Source organism: Anopheles cruzii, chromosome 3, assembly GCF_943734635.1.
Source record: "Anopheles cruzii chromosome 3, idAnoCruzAS_RS32_06, whole genome shotgun sequence".
NCBI lineage: Eukaryota > Metazoa > Arthropoda > Insecta > Diptera > Culicidae > Anopheles > Anopheles cruzii.
This window is the reverse complement of record NC_069145.1, coordinates 71,074,966-71,097,803: the sequence shown is the minus strand read 5'-3', so window position 1 is coordinate 71,097,803 and position 22,838 is coordinate 71,074,966. Positions and strand designations below refer to the sequence as shown.

Here is a 22,838-nt window from a genome sequence, read left to right as displayed (position 1 = left end):
ACCAGAGAATCTTCTTACCCGATTTTGACGCACAATTTGATGTCACGCCTGATGGCGTTCGTTCGTGCGCTACACGGACGTGCGGAAACATTTCAGACCCGTTTTCACAGGAACCGTCGTCGGCCGTGCGTTAATCCTACGAAAATGTTGTCGATCGTAAATGAGCTCCATTGAAATTTCACTTTACGACCTGCGCGCGTTACGTTCGAAGTCGTGGCTTTGGCCCGGAGGCTGTGCTAGGAAACTTTCCTGACATGGGACATGGCTGAACTATATATTATTTAACTTCACCACAAGATCCAGTGAGAAAGAGAGTATTTGGTTCATTACCAAGCGACGGCACAGATCGACTTGCACAGCAGCATCCTAACGAATGCATTTGCCGAAAGATGAACACGTTATTGAAGGGTGGGGATGGTGGATCCTTTCCGAAAGATGGGCTACGACCCGACTCGACTCGAAGAACGCGCAAGGTGTTGTAATGTCTAGGTGTACGCAAGTTATGAGTTCACAATTAAGCTGCCTTTGTAAGGCCCAAAAGCCCGGTGCCCGGCATCTGAATATGATGGTAATTACGATGGCACGGCACGGAACGGGCTAAGTGAACATGCCAACAAGACCCGGATGTGCCCTGACGTCGGAGTATGTGCGAAGCTAGATAAAGACGATTAGGAGGCGCACTTGCTAAGAGCACTGCAACCGGGCTGCTGATGGCTGATGGCACCTAGACAAAAGGCTCATTTCAAAGCAATGAAATAATTCACCGTTAATAGTCGAGGACAGATGGCCCACATGTTGTACCGCAGTGGAGAATAATGGCACTCGGAGCGCTGCTGAGGTGATTTTGTGGTCAATTTTATGCTCCAATTGGCTGGGTCAAACAATGCCTAGCAACAAGACACGCCCGTAAATGGTTAAACAATTACATTAAACATTAATTAAACGTTTACATTGGTCAGGAATCATAACTGTGGCCAGTGCGCCTCTGCTCATTTAGATTCTGATTCACAAAATGTTCATCAAATGAATGTCACGGGCTCGTCAACACATGACAGCTAATATAGCGTTCATGATGCCCGGACGCTTGTCGTTCCGTTCCCCAAATCCGTCGCCGAAGCCCCGCGGTACCGCGGGCACCTTGGAGTCGTTCCTTTGGTTCGATGGTGACACAGTTACAAATTCGTAGAACATGGCCCGGATGCTTCGCAATATGGCCAGCATTGCTCGCCGAGCGGCTTAGCGAAACCACAACAATATGATGAATGAAACTGTCAATGGAGCATAAATTGAAACCGTTGTCCTTGTCGGCGCCGTACGACAATGCTGGTGGCTCGGCTCCCTTTCGCTGGTGGCCCGTGAAAACGACGGCACGGGCACTGCGGTCGGGGTGGGCAAGGAAATCAATCGCCTTCGGCACCGGCACAGAAACACCGTGTAACAGTTTCCGCAACATTTCCAATCACACCATGTTCCCAGAGGAGCGAGGAGCAGCTCGTACTTCGGAAGGCCGCCTAGGTGTGATGACGCATGTGCGCGTGAAAGCGGAGGACCCACGAGAAGGCGTAAGGGCACTCCAACGACGATCAGGCTGATTAGCATCTACTGAACACATTGTTTGTGTAGTTAACAATCAGTTCGAACCATTCGTTTCGCGTCGCCTTTGCTCGCCTTACTTACAGGAAGCGAAGCCATTCAATGCGGTACATAAACGTAGTACCAAAAGAAATAGTTTTTAGATTTATCTAATAAAGCCTCTCAAGGGCAGGATAGCATTGACCGGATGTTCGTGTTCATTGACCGTGTCCTTGAAACAACTTTTTGTAAGTTTTATCATCGCGAAATTGAAATGAATAATGAATCACAACAGCTCACTGGCAGCTGTTGATGTTTCATCCCGAAATTATCTTCCATTTTGGGTTGTTTGAACTTGCGTCAGTGTTCTCCTTGAACAGGGTGCACAGAAAAAAGAAGCCGTTAGCCACCAAAAATAAGGGCTAACGTAACCCAGACCTCCAACTGATGAACCGAATTTAATCAGGTTTACCGACGAAGAACCAGTGGACACGAGTGAAATGGTAAGCCTTTGGTGAGGTTAAAGTTTCATCGTTGCGCTTCGGAGTGTTCTCTTTTTCGCTCGACGAATTCCGACACAAAAACGCAGAGCAAACAGCGTGCTTTCCTACTGAAAGCGATCCTTACGGGTTGCCGACTGATTGCCACTGATGGACACTAACGAGTTCGTCAATGTTGATGGCAGCTGTCATCTTGCTTCCATCACCCATAGCGTGGCCGCCCTGCCTTGGACCCTCGAGTTACGGAAGTCCCTCTTGGTCCCTTTCGGCCACTGCCATTGTTATTTGCGCTGTGGATTTTCGGGGGTTGCAAAAGTGAAGAGCAAATTTGCTCGTGATCCAGTCGGATGTCGCCCGCCCTGCCGAACGGCCCCGTCGTGACCAACTGACTCGGGCGTTCGGTTTCTGAATCATTGAATGTGGTGAAAATAAAACATCCTTATATTATTTATCACGCTGCGTACGTTTTAATCGAATTTAATAGATCGCATACGAGTCACAAAACTGAAACTGGAAATTTTATGCCCGTAAGCCATCATTCGGTTCGTTTTTCGTCCCGCTTCGAAGAATTCGACAAAAAGCTCCGTAACGTCATCTGGCGAAGCGAGTGGGAAACATTAAACATCGGAGAGTCGTGAACGGGGTCAGAAGATCGGTGAGCCGAAAGGCAACCCGTTACGACCCGTTTTTGTGACTTTCGCCACATTTAATCTGTTTTATCTTTCAAAAAATGATAAAAGCAACTATTTCCGTTTAATGCGTAAAAATGCTTCAATTTCAGCGCCAATCAATAGGACCCAGTGCCTCTTGTTTTTGCCCGATTTCGACATGGATGGTGCAATGGCCGTTGATGGTTATCATAAACGACTGCAACTGATAAGTGCAGGTGAATCATTCAAACCACTTTTGTTGGCATTTTGTTTGGCCACTGTCCATTAAAGGCATCGACTAAAAGGGATTGGGAAAGAGACAGAGAGAGAGACCAAACGGTAAAGGCAACGAATAGGTACTTAAGGGCTTTACGTAGACAAAATGCATGGCCATTAAGGTCCAGCACCACGCTTTATCGGGATTTGGATGCTCGTGCTGGCTCAACATGCAATTCGATGTTAACTTCACCAACTATGCTGACGGTTCGTGGCTCGAGTGTGTGTCGATGTTTGGCCACGCGTTCGAGAACGGTTGGGAATTATGTTGAAGCGCTGGCCTAATGAGTATTTTATTTTACAGGCTTCGATAAACATTTTGTTGAATTCGGTGCGCGAAACAGAATATTCTATTACAAAATCGATTTAAATGGTTATTAGGAAAAGCCGGGGGTCAGTTCAGTCGCTTGAAAACATACCCAGAAAAAAAAATTGCTAATTTATGGAGTCAGTCATCATTATGAAATTCCAATTAAAATTAAATTATCTAAATCGTGCTTCATGGCCCCGATAGGAGGAGTGTCGCTGCGTCACTCATTCGTTTGCAGCATTTGTGATTATTTGAAATTACCTGTCGGACAGAGCGTTAATTAGAGTGAGGGATACAGACAGTGAGAAGCAAACCGAAATGCAACTGCAACTGCAACTCGTCCGAAAGCCGGTTTGGTGGTGCTCGGCCGCTCGTGGGTCGGGACCGTGTTGTGGCTGCAAATGACATTTTGCAATTTAACACCCCACGCCAGCCAGCCCATAGCTCACGGCCAGGAAGAAAGCGGCCTCCCATTTGCCAACCCGAAACACGTCCCTAACCGCGAACTGAACGCCACATCGTTTTCGGTGGCCTCACTCGAACAAACGAACGGATGGGTAAGCAAATTACCTAATCAGAGCCTGGCATCGCGATCGACCCCGGCGAGTGACCGCACGTGCCCACGCCATGCCACGTTGGCGAAGGTCGGGATCGCTTCGGACGAGAGCGCACGGAGTTCGAGTCCGGTCCGTGCGGTGCATCGGCAACGATCGGCGAATCCACTGATTCGTGCTGATGCGCGACCGGCCCTCGGGTTAGTCCTTCGGCGGTGACCATGCGTGGTGCGGTGCTCAATCGACTGCTAATTAATCGGCCACCACACGCCGATCGTGACGATCCGTGCCGACCGTTTGTGCGAAATTCGTGTAGCGTCAGGGCTTTGGGCCACCGGGCCGACGTTACACAACGAGAGTGTGGCCAGTGGCAATGAATACGGCACTCACCTGAAAGTCGCTCCGCTCGCTCTCTATCACAGCTTGGCTCAGATGGTTGTTCTTCGGGGTGGCCGGACGGTCGGTGGCTACCTCGAGCCGGTTGCGCGTCGTGAACGGTAGCGTGGTGGTCGCGTGGGACGCCACCCTGGGCGGCGCTGCTGCGTCGCCCCCGGTCGTACTGCTGCCGCTTCCGGTCGGCACGCCGCTCCGGCCAAGGGCCCCGCCCGGTGGTGGAGGGGTGCCGCCGGTGGTCGAGAAGCTGGGCGGATTCGTGGCCACACTGTTGAAGCTGTCCAGCGAGGCGGTCTGCGGCATGTAGCTCTGGTAGATCGTGTTGCTCCCGAACGGGGTCGTGCTGATGCTGACGGGGCCATTGGAAAGCTGGGGTGCGCGGTGCGTCGTGTTGTACAGTGGTCGTTGCACTCGGTTGAAGTGGTAGATGCTGTCGAAGGGGAGTTGGGTTTAGGCGTTACTCTCTCCGGTCGGTCGGTCGCCCGACGACGCCTCGGGTGCACTTACCTTGGCGAATCAAACTCATTCCGATTGCTCTGATGACGTGACGATATCGATGACATTGCCCGGTCACCTCGGGCCGCTGCCATCATGTAGGTCCACATAGCGGCTCATTTCATCGGGTTTCGGGCCGGGGGTGCAAAAGAACGCTTCTTCCGAGGCGATTCAGACCGTTTGGACCCTTTGGATCCGCGCGACACTGGCGCTGGGCTGTCAGACACTGACTGAAGCGAGCTCCCTGGAGGCTTCCAATTCACGGTGCGCAATCTACCACCCGGATGTTGAGGCCCTTAGCGGGTGCCCATTTAATGGCACCGCTTTGGGCCACCGTCAAGTACCAGCATCTCTTGGGCGGGCTCGACACTAGGTCAAGGTTCTGGAGCAGCGACGGTGTAGCTGCGGATGCGGGCGCTCCAATTTGTGACTAATTTGCAGCGCGTGCCGTCCCAGTGAGCGTGTCAATTTGGCGACGAGTTTTCCAGCCCTCGGGCGAGCGCTTGGTGGCTGTAACGACGAAGAAAAATCGATATACGGTGAGTTATTGATCAGCCGTAAAGATCGTGAGAAAAAAGAAATGGTGTGAAGGATTCTCGCGGAGGCGCTGATAGGCCGATAATTGCAACACCTCAGCCACAGCCAGGGGGCCAAATGTCTGTTGACACGGGTGTCGCTGTGTTTGGTAAAAATATTTTCCCCACCAGCAAAGGGACGGATTATTAGATTCGGGCAAAAAGATTAGGGATCCAGTTCGAACGTCAGTTCGTCGACGGTTCATTTATTGATGGTGGCGATAGCACGTAACGATGATTTATCCCAATCAGCGCCTCGGTTAACGCCCTTAACGTAGAAAGAAGGTTCGGAGGACACTGGCAGTAAGACTCAGAAAGCCGTCAGTCAACATGCTGGACGAAAAAGGTTGAAAGAAATCTGTTGAGCTGATGAGCACACAAGTGTTTGATCGGAGGTTTTACCAGACCTTAAAGAGGAAAATTATCCAGTGTTAACACAAAACGGCTGCAGTAATTTATTTTAGCTAAAAAAAATTCCGAAAAGTTAGGTTCACAAGGAAGTAAAATCCCGAACCTCGGTGAACCTCGGAGGATAAACTGCCAAGCGTTTCCTCTTCTCCGACACCGGGGCGAGTCAGTAAGATCGGTCGTAAACCACTGTTTCACTGTCGCCTCGCTTTCTTCACCGATGGAGCGAATGTGGAAATGGACGACAAAAAAAACTATCTTCAACTCGCCGTAAAGTACGGAACAACGGGCGGAAAAGATCACTCCCACCGCCCTTCTGTGTGTGTGTGTGTGTGTGTGGCGTTTCCTTTCCGTCTTGAGTTGTGATAAACCCGCCCGCGTTACGGGTCGAAAAGAAAAAGGGTTCGTTGCGCTCGGTTGCGCGCGAATGTTTGTGCGTCTTTTGTTTTCGTCCAGAACGCATAAAGCAGGGCCCAGGATAACCCGGTCTTCATTGTTGGCCGTCCATCCCCGAACCATCCCGGGATCGGGATGTTTTCGTTGCGTTGCGTGTCGAAAGTACGGAGACGTTTTACGATGACCGGCCCCCGATCGGGCTGGGTTTGACTGAGTTGGGTAACTTCATTTTTTGCGCCACAAAAGTTGAATTGTGGGACCAGGAGTCACTGGGATGGTAACCCGTAAAAGGGGCGGTTGCAGTTGAAATTGCGGATTGACGGGTTGTGCGCTGAAATGTTGACTGTTGATGTTGAAATGTTGATTCGGGGCTTTTTGGAATTTTGGAAAACCAGTGAATCCGGTGCAAGTTAATGTGAGCATAAGTTTATGTTTGTGCCAGAGCAACGGTGGAACCTACAAGAGTTGCAGTGAAACGTGGAAGGCATCACATTTTATTACAGGATCTTGTCACCAGCAGCAAACGGGATTGAGATTGTCCGTGCACATCAAACAACTTGATCGCTCTTTCTTGTAAGTTCGATTGAAGTCAGCGAATTGATAGCTACGGGGAAGACGATCGGAACGGAACCAGCTACAATATTAGCTTGCCGAACAACCGTAGCTCCGTTACCCGTAGCTCATCGGCGTCTTTCATCACAAAGGAGAAGAAAGGTATCGCCATCGGTGTCCTCCTTCGGTGCATCCGCCATCGGTCGCACCACTTCCTGCCATTTTAATACTTTGTGACGCAAAACTTTTACTGCAGGAAGGAAGCCACCAACGGGCAGGCAATTATTCAAACTGCCAGCACCAGCAACCAATTTTCACCCGCTTTCACCCGAGTGCGCGCCAGAAACTGAAGCCGAACCAGGGGGGAAGGCAGCACGGATCGGCGCTCTGTCATCCTGTGCTTAATCGATGATCCATTCATTGGAAAGTTTTGTTCCCACCTGCCCAGTCCGTTTTTTTTCCTTCGTTCGCTGTCACGCTGTCTAGTTGCACGTTGCCCGGTTCGGGTGGCGAGGATAATGGCAGCAAAAAAACGGCGTGTAACAAATGGACAAAGTTTTCAGTTTGTCGATCGTTAAACCCCTGGCTGGCTGGCTGGTGCCGTAAGTGGGCCGTGCAGTGCAATGGGTAGCTGGGACTGGGGGCTGCAAGCCACCTCCGGCCACGTTTGGTTACGCCCGACTGGGACGCATTAACCTAATTGCGAGGAAATTGAATTTTCCACCCGGGGCCGAAAAGGGGTGCCAGCGACCTGTTGCTTCGGGCCACCGTTGTTTGCGGTCCGGATTCGGTAACCAATCCTCACTACAATAGTTCGGTGCACGAGTGTGTTGTGTGCTGCTGGATGCGGATTGATGTGTTCCACGATGGGTTAATTTCGGTATGATTAGACTTTGTTCAAATAGTTTGCTGTCCAATCCATCCCTTTTACCAGTTCCGAAATTCCAAACTATTGTGTTGATTAATATTTTTTGTGTAATAAAAAAACGATGATTTATTAGCTTACTTCCGATTCACTTCATTACACAGTTCGGGATTGAAAAGGCCATTGCTGGAACTGGGAAAAGCATAAGCAAGTTCGCCTGATCCTTCTAAACTAAACCATCCATCATCGACCTCCCGTTGAGCGAATTCAATTGTGAAATATGTGTTTTTTCCTGTCCGTCCGAATCCGGAACTGCTCCCAATTCCCGAAGATGACGCCGGTCGTTTTCGGTGTCCACGGAACTTTTGTTACTGATCTGCTCCTTTTTTATGATTTTTATGAAACATAATTAATCGCCTTTGGCCGCCACCGCTTATTCGGCGATCCGGGATCGGGCCGATTGCCAAACCGTGACAGGACGAAGCAACCACCGAAGAAAGAGACCACTCGCCCGGCTGGGCCCTAGCGTTTCGACTTCCTCTTTCTTTATGATGGCTATGATCGGCGACGGTGGCCATCATAATGTTGGCCCATTGTTTCTGTCACGGACCACGGTCACGAAATGTCCGGTCCCGGTGGAATTGATTTCGGTCGCGCTAATGTGCGTCGTTGTCGTAAGAAAATCTTCTCTTGGGTCGATTGGGTCTATTTCGTTCGCCGGCCGCCGCTGACCGGAAGCGACCTGTGTGTGTGTGCGTCTGATCGGGCCCGACCTCCGAGACGGGAGCAGCGTCCGCAAACAAAAACAGACGCTTGCTTCGTATGTTTGTTCTATGCTTCACTCCGGAAGGCGCCCCAGCTGCTTGGTCCTTCGGCAAGTCGCTGGAGTAACAAATTTTCTGTTTGCTTTCGGCCGTGTTTTTGGTCTACGTACCGCAGCTATTGACATACTGGCGGAGGTCGCCCACCCCCCCTTGGGCCTGTTTGGTGGTGACCTCAACACACCGGCCCTCTGTTTGTGTCGTGTTTTGTGTTCGCATTCCTCTCGAGACGCGATCAACGCGAACTGTCCAGTCGGAAAACTGTGTAATAAGATGAGTCAACACAGGACTTCTTTGGGTGGCCGACCTGGTTTTTTTCGTCGATGCTGTGTTTGGGGACACAAAAGATGTTTTTTGGCGTTACAAATCGACCATTTAAAGGCGTGTGCTGGTGGCCGGTTGTGGTCGATAATGTTTGTTACGATGTGGCGTCGCGGTGCTCAGTTTATCGTTTGCCACAAACAACAGCCTTATCGGACTGTGGGCGATTTTTGGTGTACAGATCAGTTCAAGATAAGGTTTTTTCAAAACCGGCAAAAAACCATCCTGCGCATAAAAGCACACCGAAGAGGGGACGAATGCTAACCAGATGGGAATAGTGACGCACAGTGTGATGGATGTTTTCTGCTTTTCCTTATAGTTTACCGAGCCTTGATTTTCCACTATCTGACCACCTGCTTTCAACGATCTTTGCCGCGAATGCCGTGGAGCCATATTAAACGTCACATAACTAACATTCCTCGATACGACTGGGGGGACTGAAATCGAACTCGGTTCGTCCGGCCAACGTAATGATCGGTCTCAAACCTCGTTTGCTAGACCTAGCGGTTGCCGATCAACTCATTTCCGGCCGGATGTTTGCCGGATGATGCCAATGATGGTGCGCCGGAAATCGGGGGAAGGGATTATACGGGTGGCGGGTGCGGAGTTCAGCACGGTTTGCCATGCACCATTCCCAAACGCGCGCGGCAGTACGGGTCATTGAGCAAATCAGGCTGAACGGGGAAAACGGGTTGATCCCGGTGCTGTGTGTCGTTTCGTTCGTTCGGCCGAGCAGCAGACCGAGTTTGCTGCTTCCGGCAGTTCCCTGATGGAATGTGACGGAAACAGAAATGCATTTTTGTGCACGATTTTATCGTGGACCGTGACCGGGCTCCACCGTTCTGGAGGTTTGGTCGTTTCGAGGTTGAGAACTAAATAGAAGGACGATGGAATGAAAGCTCTAGAAGCAGCGCGTACAGCGGTATGGTTTTGAAGGCAGAAGAAGATTTTGCTGTACTTTATATTTATTAAAGGCTTAATCAATATTGCAACGATGTGCTAAGATTCTATTTATCCTTGAGTTAGATTTTAATACATTACATCGGGAAATTGACCACAAGGCACGAGGCATTTGTCGCATTTGGGATTCAGTTCAATCACAATTATGAGCTTTTAAGCAAACTTCATCAGACAATTTCAGACACGCTCTCTCTAATGTTCTCTTCTAATTGATTGATCACATACATCGATATGATCGATGGATATTTGCTTTCAATGATGTAGCAAATTGTGGATTAATTGAATGTGTCACAACTAACAACTCATTAGTTCTACATTGGCAGAAGAATTCAAATCTTGCGGTTCTCTCAGTACGTGTTACGACTATCTTTACTTAGGTCCTGGCACAACTCGGATCCTATCGGGAAGTAGCCACCAAACATCGCTTGCCTTCGTTAGCGACTGGATCATTAGGCGTTGTAAACCCCAAAAAGCTCTCAGTAGGTGGCCTCAGCAGGTGGCAGCAACACTTTCGCACGAGCTGCTATGAAAAAGCGTATCTAGTGAAGTAAACGGGAGCACCAATCAAAAAGATTGGTGGCTGCTGAACGGTGCTGCAGCTTTAATCTAAACCGGGCACCCTAGGTCAGGTTGGCCCGTTCTTCTCACAAGCAGAGGAACGAACCGCCGCAGAGCTTAATCGAAAGTCAGTCAATGGGCATACGACTTTTAACCACCCTTCGTAGCTCGGCCAGTTCGGCACACCAGTCGTCGGGCCGCAAGGACGGTAACGGGGCTCCTGTTACGGCTGATTTGATGGTAATCAAAATCGTTTATTGAATTTTGCAAAGGCTCCTCGGAACGGCCCCGGGCGGGACGTGACACAAAAGTGAAGCGCACCAGGCGCCTCCATCCGAAGCTCACCGGGCGCCTCCACCGGAGCCTTGTGGGTCATGAAAATTTAATGTGCCACTTGCAGCCGCACCGTCAGATTTCACGGTTTGAAAGTAAAACAAAGTGCCTCGTTCCCTACATGTAGACGTGCGAGAGAGAGAGAGAGAGCCAAAGGCCGACGGCGACGACCAATCAGAAGGTAGCGGGCAGGATTCGGAGGACGCCAAGGGACGCCGATGAGGTCGATGATTTTGATTGCAATGCGAATGATCTCGCGCAGCATACCATTTTCATTTGTCGGCCCCCGGCTTAGCGAGCGACCCGTGATTGGCTTTATCACGACCTCCCGACCCAGCTACAGATCGATTTCATTTTCTCGCCAAATCACTGAGCATAACCCATGCATACGTACCGCACTGGCCGGATCCATTTATATCTTTTCTAGGCACTGCACGAAAGGAATAAAATATGGGCACGTTGGCCGGCCCGGGTTGCTGGATAAGTTATGGTAAGCGTATGGCGACATCGGTAACCGTTTAATTCAATCACAAAAAGGTTCGTTCAAAAAATAATACGCCCAGTTTTATTGTTCAGCGCCCAGAGCCATAGTGTGTGCTGCTTCGGAAAGTTACTGGTTGCTTATTCCAGGAACTTATCGACCAGTATCGCATCGTAGAGGTGCGAGCTTTATGAGAAAATTATTCAAATTACTGCCCAGACCCGGTCAAGCGCAGCGAATTCGAAACAACAAACACCGGCGGTTGACCGTTGGCGTGCGAAACACAATAGGACCTCCTGAAGTGCCTTCTGCTCGAATCAGGTCCACCACCGTGAAGATGTCTTCTCCCGGGCCAAAGTTTAACCTCCATTTGGTGAATTGAAAATCAACGGGGTTCACACGGGTTAAATCATTGTTGGCGAGCGAGCATCGCAACGGTGCTCGTTAGTAGTGATAGGGAGGTCAGGAACACACACCCTCCAGTGTCCGGTGTGAAACAAATAATGGGGAAAGCTGTGCCTCGTGCTTTACATTCGCTCCGTGCTTCACACTCACGGCGGTCACTTGAAATTCAAAGCGCGTGGCAACATCTGCCCGATACACCGGGAAAACTCCGAAAACATGGTGCCGAAAGCCACCACACCTTCCCACGTGGAAAGGCCAGCAACACTCCACATTGTTTCGCGGCCGGCCAGAATGGAGGGCGTTAAGGTGGGATGTTATGCAATTGATACCGACGCGCCCACCCGTTCCGACGACCCGGACCCGACCGAGGAATGGAGCGAAGTGCATTGAGAGAAATCGATCGATAGTATGGGTTTGGCGGACAGTTCCATCAGCGCCTTCAGCGCCAGACAGTGCCGAGGGGGGGGGGGGGGGGCGGTTTGGGAACACAGCCCGCGCCTGCCCGCGAGTTAATTTAATGCTTGTAGCGTGTAATTCATTTGCATGCAAATGGCGCCACAGGGCGCCACTCTCGACTGGCGACAGCGTGCCGTGAGTGAAAGAATATATTTATATAGATTGTGTACATGTATTTGCGTCCGCGGTCCGGGTTCGGGTCCGGGTCCGTGGTGGGCTCGGATGAACGAGAAGTTAATTGCGACTGGTGGCCGGTCGGTGGAAAATTTATGCCACACTTCAAACTCGCCGCCAGCACACCGCGAGGACCGGGCAGTCCGGGAAACGGTGTGATATTATTGACAAATTAGTCGTCGGACAGCATAAATTAATTGTTTTTTTGTGTGTGTTGTATTCCATTTTATAATTTGTGTTGGTGAAGTTGTCACGAACGTGCATTCAGGGAGCCAGTTTTAAAACAACCACCGGGGGGCGTTTACGAAGCCCGCAAAAATAACAGATTATTTAACCGATACGGAAAACGGAAGCGAACGGAAAAACGGGGAAAACCACCTGAATCGGGTGTGCACGTTTGATCAAACGATGATGGGAGCCCCGGTAGTGATCGATGTGCAAAAGATGCTCCATTCAAATCTAACTCAATGAGACGCTTGGAAGACGGTTCATAAAAGTCACCCTTGAATCTGGCGAGGCTGTCGCCTGCAGCAGCAGCTTTATGTTAACAGTGACTCGGAGCGCAAGATACTACAGACTTTTTTTCTTCATCAAAAAATGGCCCCCATAACCAATGACGCCATACCAGCGCGGAGATGCGGTTGCTGTCGCTGGCAAAGTACTGGAGTGCATAAAATGCGTACATTTTGCGCGGAAGGACGGGATTTGCGCGCCAACAACCCCATTCAACCCAGGGTTGACGGGGTTCGGAAAAGAATATCTAAGAGATGCAATTGACTGCAGCACACTGCACCGCTGCGTATGAGCAGCGTCAAGGTCTTGGATGGTGGGTAGCAATCCGGCAGCTGCCGACTCGTAAACGGCACTGTGCCACTGTCAAGCCCACTCAGCATCGCAGCACTGCTTGTGTTTAAATTTCCTGAAATCATCCTCTTTGACACACTTTGAAACCGGCGACAAGTGCCACGTCGCTGGCAGGGTTTTTTTCCGGACTTTTCCATTGAAAACATACGCCATTAAATCATCGCCCACAACGGCACCAGCGACACGAGGCTAACCAGTGATCCCGTCGAGCAGCAGAACGTTGAGCATAACGCGGCTTCAACGCGCGCGCAGGATGTTTCGGGCTTAGGCGTTTGCGAAACAGGCACCGCCTGGTTCCTGGAAAATACGTTCCGTTTCACTTATCACTGGGCGAAAACATTCCGGTGTGAAATTCAATTTACGGCGCCCGCTGCTATAAAAAAAAAACAAATTTCGATGCATCAAATTAGCGGCTCGACCAAGCGGCCCCAGGTGTCGCAGCCGGCGAAGTGGAAGTGACGTACGTAAATTTCGTTGGACACAAAAATACCACAAAACGGAACCAAAATCATCATCCGTTGCTATGCGGCCCCGATGAGACGGAATGAGCCTCGGAGAAGTTTCGGCCAATCGGCGGAAAGCGCTGAAAATGACACGCCGAAGATTGACGTCTATTTTTCTTGTAACTTTTTGTTTCTTAAAGACTTTTTAATGCAGTTGGACGAGGTGGTGCGAGCGTCTTTTGACAGAAGCGAGGTGTCCCGATGGAAGCGATAAGGGAAACATAATTTACTTGAATTGATAATGGATGACAAAACCGCCCGAATGGGCCCTTCAGCCGGGAAACGCTAACGGCACCTATGGCTCTCCGAGGAAGCCTCACACTGTGACGCGCTGCCGCAGCGTTCGAGGACATTCAATGCAAAACAATAAATAGTAACAGCCAGCAAAGCTACCGGACACGGTTCACATCACCACCCGAGATAAGATAGCAACGTTACCGTTGCCGCGTTAGGGTTCATTAAATCAAAATGTACCTCTCGCAAACAGTCCCAGATTGAACCGCATAGTTCCATAGTTCCCGTTCGGACGATAAAAGTTATTTCGCAAACCATTAGCTTGGAACCGAAAAACATCAATATTCCGGACCGACCACCCAGGGGCCGTTTGCTGGTCGGGTGTGCTGGCCGGGAGAAGAAAAAGGGCAGCAGTGAGCGAGTAGCCCGATTCCGCTCCGTTTGCAGCCATCGGGTAGCCAGCATTAAATTTCGGTTCCCGGTGCATCTTCCCGGTCGGAATGGCATAAAACGATATAAAGGGCAGGATATGTGAGTCAAACAACGTCCCGGCACCGGGAGCAGGCCACACAAAGAATGGCCTCGATGGTTCGCAGTAATTTAATCTGTTTTCTCGCCGAGTTTTATGCAAAACGAATTGTTTACGCCACGCTGGGTAAATGGCTGCGGGAGCTTGATGTTTAAATTACAAGCGCAAGATTTCGAAGTGGCACGTCTCGGCCAAGGCAGTGACGGTGCCGATGTTGATACATTTTTACAAAATGTAATCCAAACCGGCGGACTTGCGGCTAGCTGACAAGGACATGCTTTGGGCCAACCGAACGATAGTTAACAGCTAACTTATCAGCACGGCCAACACAACGAACCAACGACACCCAAATGGAAATAACGTTTCTTGCGGCCTGGGGACGGCTTTTCAATGGTTTTTGGGCCAAAACTAACCGTCCGCCAATGGCTGGTGATTAAAGTGCGGTAGAAATGGACAAAGTCCATTGTTCGGCCAGACCAAAGTCGTTGTGTTTTATGTAGCGTGCCGCGTTGATACATAATCCCATCCAGGACCCGCCAGCCAGCCAGTCGCGATTCGAGTGGCCCCCTCTCGTGTGGTATTTAGTTTACATAACTGCATGGGCCATTTGCGAAAGTAAGCTTTTCCGACAATTTCCTAGCCGTTTTCCTGTTCTCTTTGTGTGCATTTTCTTCGCACTCGGCCGACCAAGTCCGACAGGTCAGTCCGGTCTGGCCATCGCGCCTTCGGTGAGTGAACAGCCGAAAGCCACGGTCACGCGCGTGCCGAGGAAAAGCCGGAAAAACTAATGGTGGCATTAGCGTCAGCCGATCGGCGCAGCAGCGAGCGACGGGAAATCAAGAAGCCATCGCAAAAGTAACCATAACCATGCAAATGGTTGAGCCCCCCGAGGGGCGGCTGAAAAAAGCGCATCGTTTAATGAATTAAACATCAGTATGCAAAGTGAGCCCGTGCCCGAGGCAGACAGCCGACGAGGACGAAAGAAAGAGAGAGAGAACATAGTCACGGCCAGTGGGTGTCACCGGAAGTGGCAGACTTTTCGCGCGAAAACCGGATCGAATGTCGCGCAATTTGTTACTACGCACGTCCGGCGGACGCTCGTCGTCGAGGCCGGGCAGCGAAGAAGGATTACCCAGTCCAGTTTTAAGCATCATTCTCGGGAAGCGGAACCGTCCCGGTGTCCGGGACGGTGCATCCTGTTGTTGAGTTGTCGCACTTGCGCAAAAGTTCCACTCCGATAGCACGGACCCAGCAAAATGTTTGTTGGTAAACATGTTTATAAATCACCGACCGTGTGGGCGACAAACTGTGCCACAAAAGCCGTCCTGTGCGCGGGAGGTGCAGGTGCAGTCGAACCGAGAGGGGGGATCCGACGATTCATACCCGGCGCTTCCTACGTGCACTTGCCTTGTCGTCATTGATAAATCATCGAGCTACGCGTCTGCGGTGGAGCTTCGCCGGAGAGCAAAAGTCTGCTGCCAACATGCAAAGCGTTGCAGTTGCAGTAGCTGGAATGCTATTTTTACAATATTGCGTTCCGGGAGCTCTCTGTTTCCGCAAAGCAATGCATTAGTTGATTGTCTGCATCGAACGAAAGGTCCTGTGCACCTGTGAGTTAGTTTGTACCGACGAATTCATTGTGTACGGTACTTTACTAGATTATTAATAGGAAACCAATTATATGGTCAGCTACGTTGATTTTAGGATCTATTCTGTTTCCCTCATGATCGTCATTATTTGTTGCTGACACTGTTTTGTTAATATTTTTAGCTATTTTGGTGTGTTAAGATGGTACATTTGATATGATGGTATTCCGTGGAGGTTATTGTAATCTTTTCAGCTGGTGTTTATAAGGTTTAAAGGTTATGAATTAGCACGAAAAACCTGTTAAAAGTAAAGTTCGACTTCACTTTCACACAAGTGATGGATTTTGATATACGAAAATGATAAAATGGAGTACAATTGCGAGAGGAGTTTAGAAAAATAAAATTTTATAGCAAATTTAAAAACATTTTCGATAGATCAATGAGTTCCTTAGTATGTAGGACTCTTGAACGAATACTGTTACTAGAATGGATTATATGGTTGACGTTAGAATACTGTTGACCTTGCGAAAGACATTGCTCCAAACGGACTGCGCCTAAACAAAATCTGTCACCAACATTATCAGCACGGTACAATGGTTTTCGATATCATCCATTGTCCAGCAACATACCATTAGCTGGTAATTGAGTGCCAGGAGTGGCACCGCGGGTGGATCGTTAACGAACGTCTGGGAAAGGAAAGAATTATGACTAAAAATAGGGACGCCGTCAATAACTTCGCTTCGCCCACCCGCCGCTAGACGCGGGCTTTGGAACGAATTAATTTAGTTCATCAATTTTGGGCGCAATTTTGTCCTCGGGCTAGACTAATCCCCCACTGGCTGGAACCGAGAGCTGGAAGTTTCGTTCGGCGGCGACATAACGCGAGATGCAGCCTCTCTTATTGCCTCTCCGGGTGCCCTTCAAATAAGCGGAAACAAAATTGAGGCATCCAGCAACACGCCAACTTTGGCGCTCTTTATGTGCTCCTTACGAAAATTACGACCAAATCCCACCACCCACCCACCACCCACCACCGGCGGACGGCGTCATATTAATTTAGTTTGCTCACCATTCATGAAGGGCTTCGTCATCCGAGGCACTCGAGCACCCATCAACGTCGCAAGAAATCTCGCAGCCGAGCACGTCCGCCTGAAGGAGCCGGCACGGCAAGTTTTACGGTGTATCTTCGAGAAGAAGCCTTCAAGAAGTTGACGGAAGGTGGTTCTTTACGTCCTCTTCACAATACACCGTCCTATTGTGCCGTGGGCGCCCCAACACCGGCGCCAATGCAATGATGTTTGGCAGGTATTAGGCTACAAACAGTAATGCTATGTTTACCCATATTACACACTTGAGCCCGGGGGCTGCCGGGCCACCGGAGAGCCTCCGGCAGCTCGTGGTTTTGAAGTGCAGCCCCCGTCCGACGAAGTAGGCTGCTAGCTAGTGCTAGCGGTGACGGTTGGCATCGTGCGAGCTCAAGGATCAAAATGCTTCGTAAACATGCAATTCATGGAATGGAAAATGTTGAACCAACAGCCGGCCACCGTCGAAGGTCGAATGGAAGCGAAACTCGACCCGCTCACGCTCCGTGGCGTTGCATCGTTGCGTCCTCTGACTGCACTTAGGATCCTTGGGTGCCCACAACACAGCGACAGAGCGGGTGTGGCAGGAAGATACTTTAACATTTTTAGAAAAACCACTCGCACCACAACGGCGAACACTGGGAGCAACAACATTCTTCGCATGCTGCTGTGACCGGAGGCAAAACTTTTGCCTAACATGCCACACACACCTTGCACCTCGCCTACTTGTCAATGCTTCTTGTGTTATAAGCGTGCTCTTTTGGGCCGAACCGTCCGCAGTCCTTGTGCGCCTTTGAACCACTTGCAGCAGCATGCAGAATTTCCTTCCTTGTGCTTCACGGCCGGCGGAAGAAGAAAGTGCATAAATGATGTGCCATAGCGAAAACAGCTCCGACTTCGGGATAGAGCCGTTTTTCCGACGCCAAAACAATTTTCGGAAGATAAACTATTCCTTCAGTTAGCCCACCGAAGAAAAAAAACGGAACTGGACCAATTTTTTGTCAGCATCCATATGATAAACGCCATCCAACATAAACGCCCGTTGGACGATGCCAAACAATAAAACGATTGACCCACATTCTTTTCAGCAAGTCCGAGCATCCAAAAACACGGCGACACGTTATCGGTTCCATTGTCTGTTTACTTTCGATGGTATTTTATTCAGTTTTCCACGGGCATTTCAGGAACAGTTTTTGCACTCCTTCTATCGATGGCCAATAGCAATGCTAGCAGGAAGCCACGGTAGTCGGTGCCAACCGGCACCGTAAACTATTTGGGCAATGTTGCCAAAACGGAGAGGGGGTCTCAAACATAGTTTTTGCGCCACAAGGAGTGCAAAAAGTTTAACCCCAAACCACCACCTAGGGCTGAGTAGATCGAGTCACAAGAAAATGCTTCTCATGACGTAACGCTTGGCTAACAAATAAGAATGGCCACCCCCAAGAATGGAGTGAAGTAAAGTTCTGTCTTGTTTTTCTTTCTTCCTTGCTCCTGGCCGCATACGGATGTACCCTTTTCCGGGTCCGGCTTCGGTTGCATTCCGGCTCGATGGAATATGGAAAACAGGAATTGCGGATTTGGCTCCCGGGGTAAAGTTGCACGCAAAGACTGGCGTCGAAAACACAAAACCTGCCACCGGGTGGCGGGCTTAGCAGATAACGAACGGAAGATGTGTTCGCTTCGCCCCCGTTGGTCGATCCTAGTTTTGCCGGCACATCTTCTGCACACTTCATTCAGCCGTGTCGTAGTAGCTCTATCGCGTCAGAACTCCCTCGACGCGCACGCCTTTCAAGGATGATGTGAGCAAGTGCAGCATGCTTTTGGCTGCGTTCAGCGTGGATCGTGTCTTGGGGGCATTACAAAATGGGCAGCGGCAACGCGATACTGCGACTTAGCATTGTCCCGTACTTCGTGTACTTCCCGAGCGAAAGCTTCCTTCGGTTTTCCCTTGCGAGCGATTGCAGCCTGAACGCTACCCGAAACATAAGCCGTGCGTAAGGTTCGAGTGTTGTGCTTTTATGTTTGTGTTAAGGTAATGGAATAAAAACTGTTAACAAACCCGGCAAAGGTTTCAGCGTAAAAAGTGTTACGGTTTTTTTTCTTTTTCCTTTCTTGTTAATTTAAGTTACATTCTTTTTCTGTCGACTTCTGCTGCTACAGATTTACGTTACGTTGAAGGCTAAAAATACTCGCACCGCGCGATGTTCCTGTTTAAAGAAGGAAAACAGAAAAACGCTCCCAGCCACGGGTTGGCCGCGCAAAGTTAAACTTCCGTTCGCGTAATACCTTGGGCTTTTCTAGGTAGAAACCTAGAAAAGCCCGTCCAGCATCGAATCGTACTGGCTGTGCTTGTGGCGTAAGTTTCCGTACGGTGGACGTAAGAGTGAGAAAAAGCAAGACCTTACGTCAACCGGCGCAGGAATCGGCAGGGCGAGAGCCCTGTGAGCAGCATTACAATAATGATCATATTTCTGCCGGTCTGGTGTCTTAATGTTTCGCACGCCGTAATGAAGCGGAACACTCGCCGGTGCTCCGTTATTTCTCACATTGCTTCACTTCAAACGAACCAAACCGAGCTGCACAACGTGGTGGAAACAATTGGGTGTTTCCTTTTTTTTCGTCGCCGTTCGCCGTCGCCGTCTGCTTGTCATCTCCATAAAACGCTGCAACGCGGTTGGAATAAAACGGCGGGCCCGGCTCGCCGGATGCTAGAACAAACGAGCGATTTATGATGCTAATTAATCAAACTTCCCTTCGAGATCCTGGGGTCGCCAATTTGGGAGACAATTGAGCGCAAACGTATTCTGACGTTGATGGCTGCAAAATCGCCCCGAAAACCGGTGGCAGCCAGCAACGTGAGTCGTGCTCATCGGGTGAGCCGGATCCTACCGGATGTCACCTTAATTTCCGCGTTCCCATGAAGTGGAAATGAATGCTGGAAAAACGGAAACGAACACTCTCTCGGTGGTGGAGCTTTTGATTTTCTCTTATCTCCCCTTAAATATGATGCCCATTATCAGCAGCGGGCCTGGCCCGGTGAGAGTACCGTGCCCTCTAATTAGCATTTAAATGGAACGTATTTCGTAATACACGATACGCGCGATACGTTCCGTGTCGTTCTCGGCCAGGAATGTTGCTCTTCCTTACGCAACGAATGTGGCTCACGCTCAATAGGAAATACCTCCCAATAGGACGACCTTCACGTCGTCGGGTCGCCGTCTTACTTTGCACGTGCCATCCTTACCAACGCTACTTTGGGACCTTCCGGTCCTCGGCCCCTTCGTTGCCAAATTACGCCCATTGGGAATGACATTGTGCGGTGCTGGGATGCAAACGAGGGAAAAAGTTTATGCCCGCCGTGGCAGAGAAATTGAATATTTTAATGAACAGTCGTAGAGAGAGCGAGAGAGAGAGAGTGCTTCAGCCGAAAAGGTGACACATTCCACGGTAACGGTATAATGGAATTAATGCAGTTTAGTTCAAATTGGTTCTACCTGAACGATGAATACACAGCGCCAGGCTCCAATATTTAAGCTCAGTGCTTAATTACGGCAGGTTGGCGAAGTAGTGGCGCAGAAACAACAATGAAACAACTTTTGGGTTCGCGTTTTGTGCTGCACTGCAGCCGGAAGTCCCGTTCATTACTCTTCGCAGGTCGCAACCAGATACTATTAGCATAACAATTAGCATAATATTGGCGAACTGCAACATATTTGCTTGAACGCACCGAGCGTATTATAATTATGAGCGTGTTTTGGGCGAATTCCCACAATGGTCCCAGGAGGTACGTTTACTACAATCCTGGTACCTCATGCGGAAAATTGCCCAATTTATGTCACCCACCAAATTGTCGACGAGCGTTCCGTGAAGTATGGTTTGAACATAATGAGACGAGTGAAATCAGCATTGGAAAGTATGCCGAAACATCCGACTTCCGATCTGCGTCACGAGCGATTCGCTGCTCGAAGGCCCAAGGCTTAAGGAATAGTTCTATTGCTTCACGCAACGCGATTTGCGGCCAAACCCGCCTTACAGGCTCACGGGGACAAACGCACATTCAAAGTGCAGTACATTTTTCAGGCAAATACCATCCCGCATCCCACAGAGCTGATTTTAATTTCATTATCACGATCCGGAAAGCAACACAACCTTTGGCCCGGGGATGTCCTTGCGTGGTGTGCCGCTGGCAGTGCCACGCCAGCAGCGTTCCGGGCCGGGGCTCCCTGCATGGCTAATGAATGGAGGAAGGAATTTTAATTAAAAAACTTTTGTTGTGGTCCTCATCCTCGTCCGTCCGTGCCGTTGTCTCTCCCGACGACCACTCGTTAGCTGACCTCACGCTGTCACGCTGTACCAGGATGATGATGGTGCCATCCTGCTGACGGTGAGGTCACGGTTATGACGGATTGCAGAGCGTCAGAGTTTGGGTCCTGGGCTCCTGGGCACGACTGAGTACGATTTGTGGTCGACATCGGTTCCGATGCGGTGAGCTGATCATTATCGGGAGCCTGTGGCTCACAGGATTCGGGTGCACAGAGTTTTGACGAGCACCGAGAAAGGGTAATCATCTGCACATTCACTTTGAAAGGACTAAGAACTGGCAAGGCCGTCGCCCATAAAGTACCGGCCACAGTAATAATATCATCCGTAATTAATTAGGTTTTAGTTTTTCTTAAGCACATCCTGTTGTGGGAGTCGTTTTTAGAATAACGCCTGGCCTTTCGGGGCTAGCATTAGAAACAAATCGAACGTTTTTTACGGATGAACACAGTCCAGATTGAGATCGGCTCAAAGTTCCTAACATTGTGTGGCGTGTTTTAAAAAACTATTCTCCAGACTTCGTGAGTTGGAGCCATGAGCTAATTGCATTTCCCGTGCAATTGCACAGCGCAGTGTGTATCTTTGCGTAATCAATGTTTGCAACAAATCCCAACAACTTCCGGTTTCCTTGTGTCGCCGTGTTTCTGCTTCACTCCGTACACTCGTTCGTTCATCCCACGTGCACCCAAGGACAATGTGTTACTTTTCTCGCCAGACTAGCCCACAAGCCACAGAAAAATCCAATCACCGGTTAGTTCCACTAGATGATGGCCCTTGATAAATCGAAGCAAAACTTTGGCACACTTGCCTCGCTCCATCAAAACCTCGCTCTCTCTCTCGCGCTCTCTCTCTATATCTTTCTCTTCTTTGTTGCGTGTCGTGGGACCGGCAACGAGTCAGAGAAAAGAGTCACGGAGACAGGGCGCATCAGGGAAGTGCATCTGCGAACGGGGTTCTCGAGCGGCGACACGTATCGCCAATTTCCACCACCCAAGGATGTCGGCACCCGGTCGGGCGTCAGAACAATCTGCAAAGTGTCAGCGAACGATGTTTGAGGCACTTGTACGTCGAGCAGCACACTCGACGGAGCTAGTGATAGCTTTGCGGCCAACACACTTCTCCATCGGGTGCCTTTTCCTCGGTCAGCGATCAGTGGGTCGGGATGGAAAACTTTCTTAATTAAAGTCAGGCGAATCGGGAACATGGTTTTGTGAAATGCAGGAAATTATAATCGAGCTGATGGCATGAGTAGCATAAGTGAAACGAGCATCGCACTTAGTGATAAACTAATCAGCCCACATTTGTGGCTTCATATTCATCTTTTCCCCAAGCATTTGATGGCATACTTTTCGGTGTACCATATTTCTTTTAAAACATTAATTAAATAGCCAATGAGTATTAAGCATGGCTAGTTGCTATAAGGTTGCAGATTACTCCGCCAAGCAAAACAGTATCCTGTATCACTAATAATCCATCAGCAAACAGAACAGAAGCTGTTTTCTATGGTGAATTTGTTCGCCTCTCAAATACTGCTCACGAAATATGAACACCGTATAAGAAACTAAAATTCCCATTCTGTGTCACTCGAGCCAAGCGAAAACCCAAATCAAATTCTCTTTTCCAACGCTACCATGTCGTGTCCGGGTAAGACATTTTTGTCACTAT

At 49.7% G+C, this 22,838-nt stretch overlaps 1 protein-coding gene across 1 annotated transcript in view; it reads right to left on the bottom strand.

Annotated features, from left to right (window-relative positions):
- The window catches only part of LOC128270905 (cyclic nucleotide-gated cation channel subunit A), a 30,636-nt gene extending 25,776 nt beyond the window's left edge, over positions 1–4,860 (bottom strand). Inside the window, exons 1-2 of the mRNA XM_053008330.1 lie at positions 4,763–4,860; positions 4,253–4,685 (exon numbers count right to left, since the gene is read on the bottom strand). Coding sequence (XP_052864290.1) covers positions 4,253–4,685; positions 4,763–4,860 — 531 coding nt within the window. The remainder of the gene's footprint in view (positions 1–4,252; positions 4,686–4,762) is intronic.
- Positions 4,861–22,838: the final 17,978 nt, after the last annotated feature.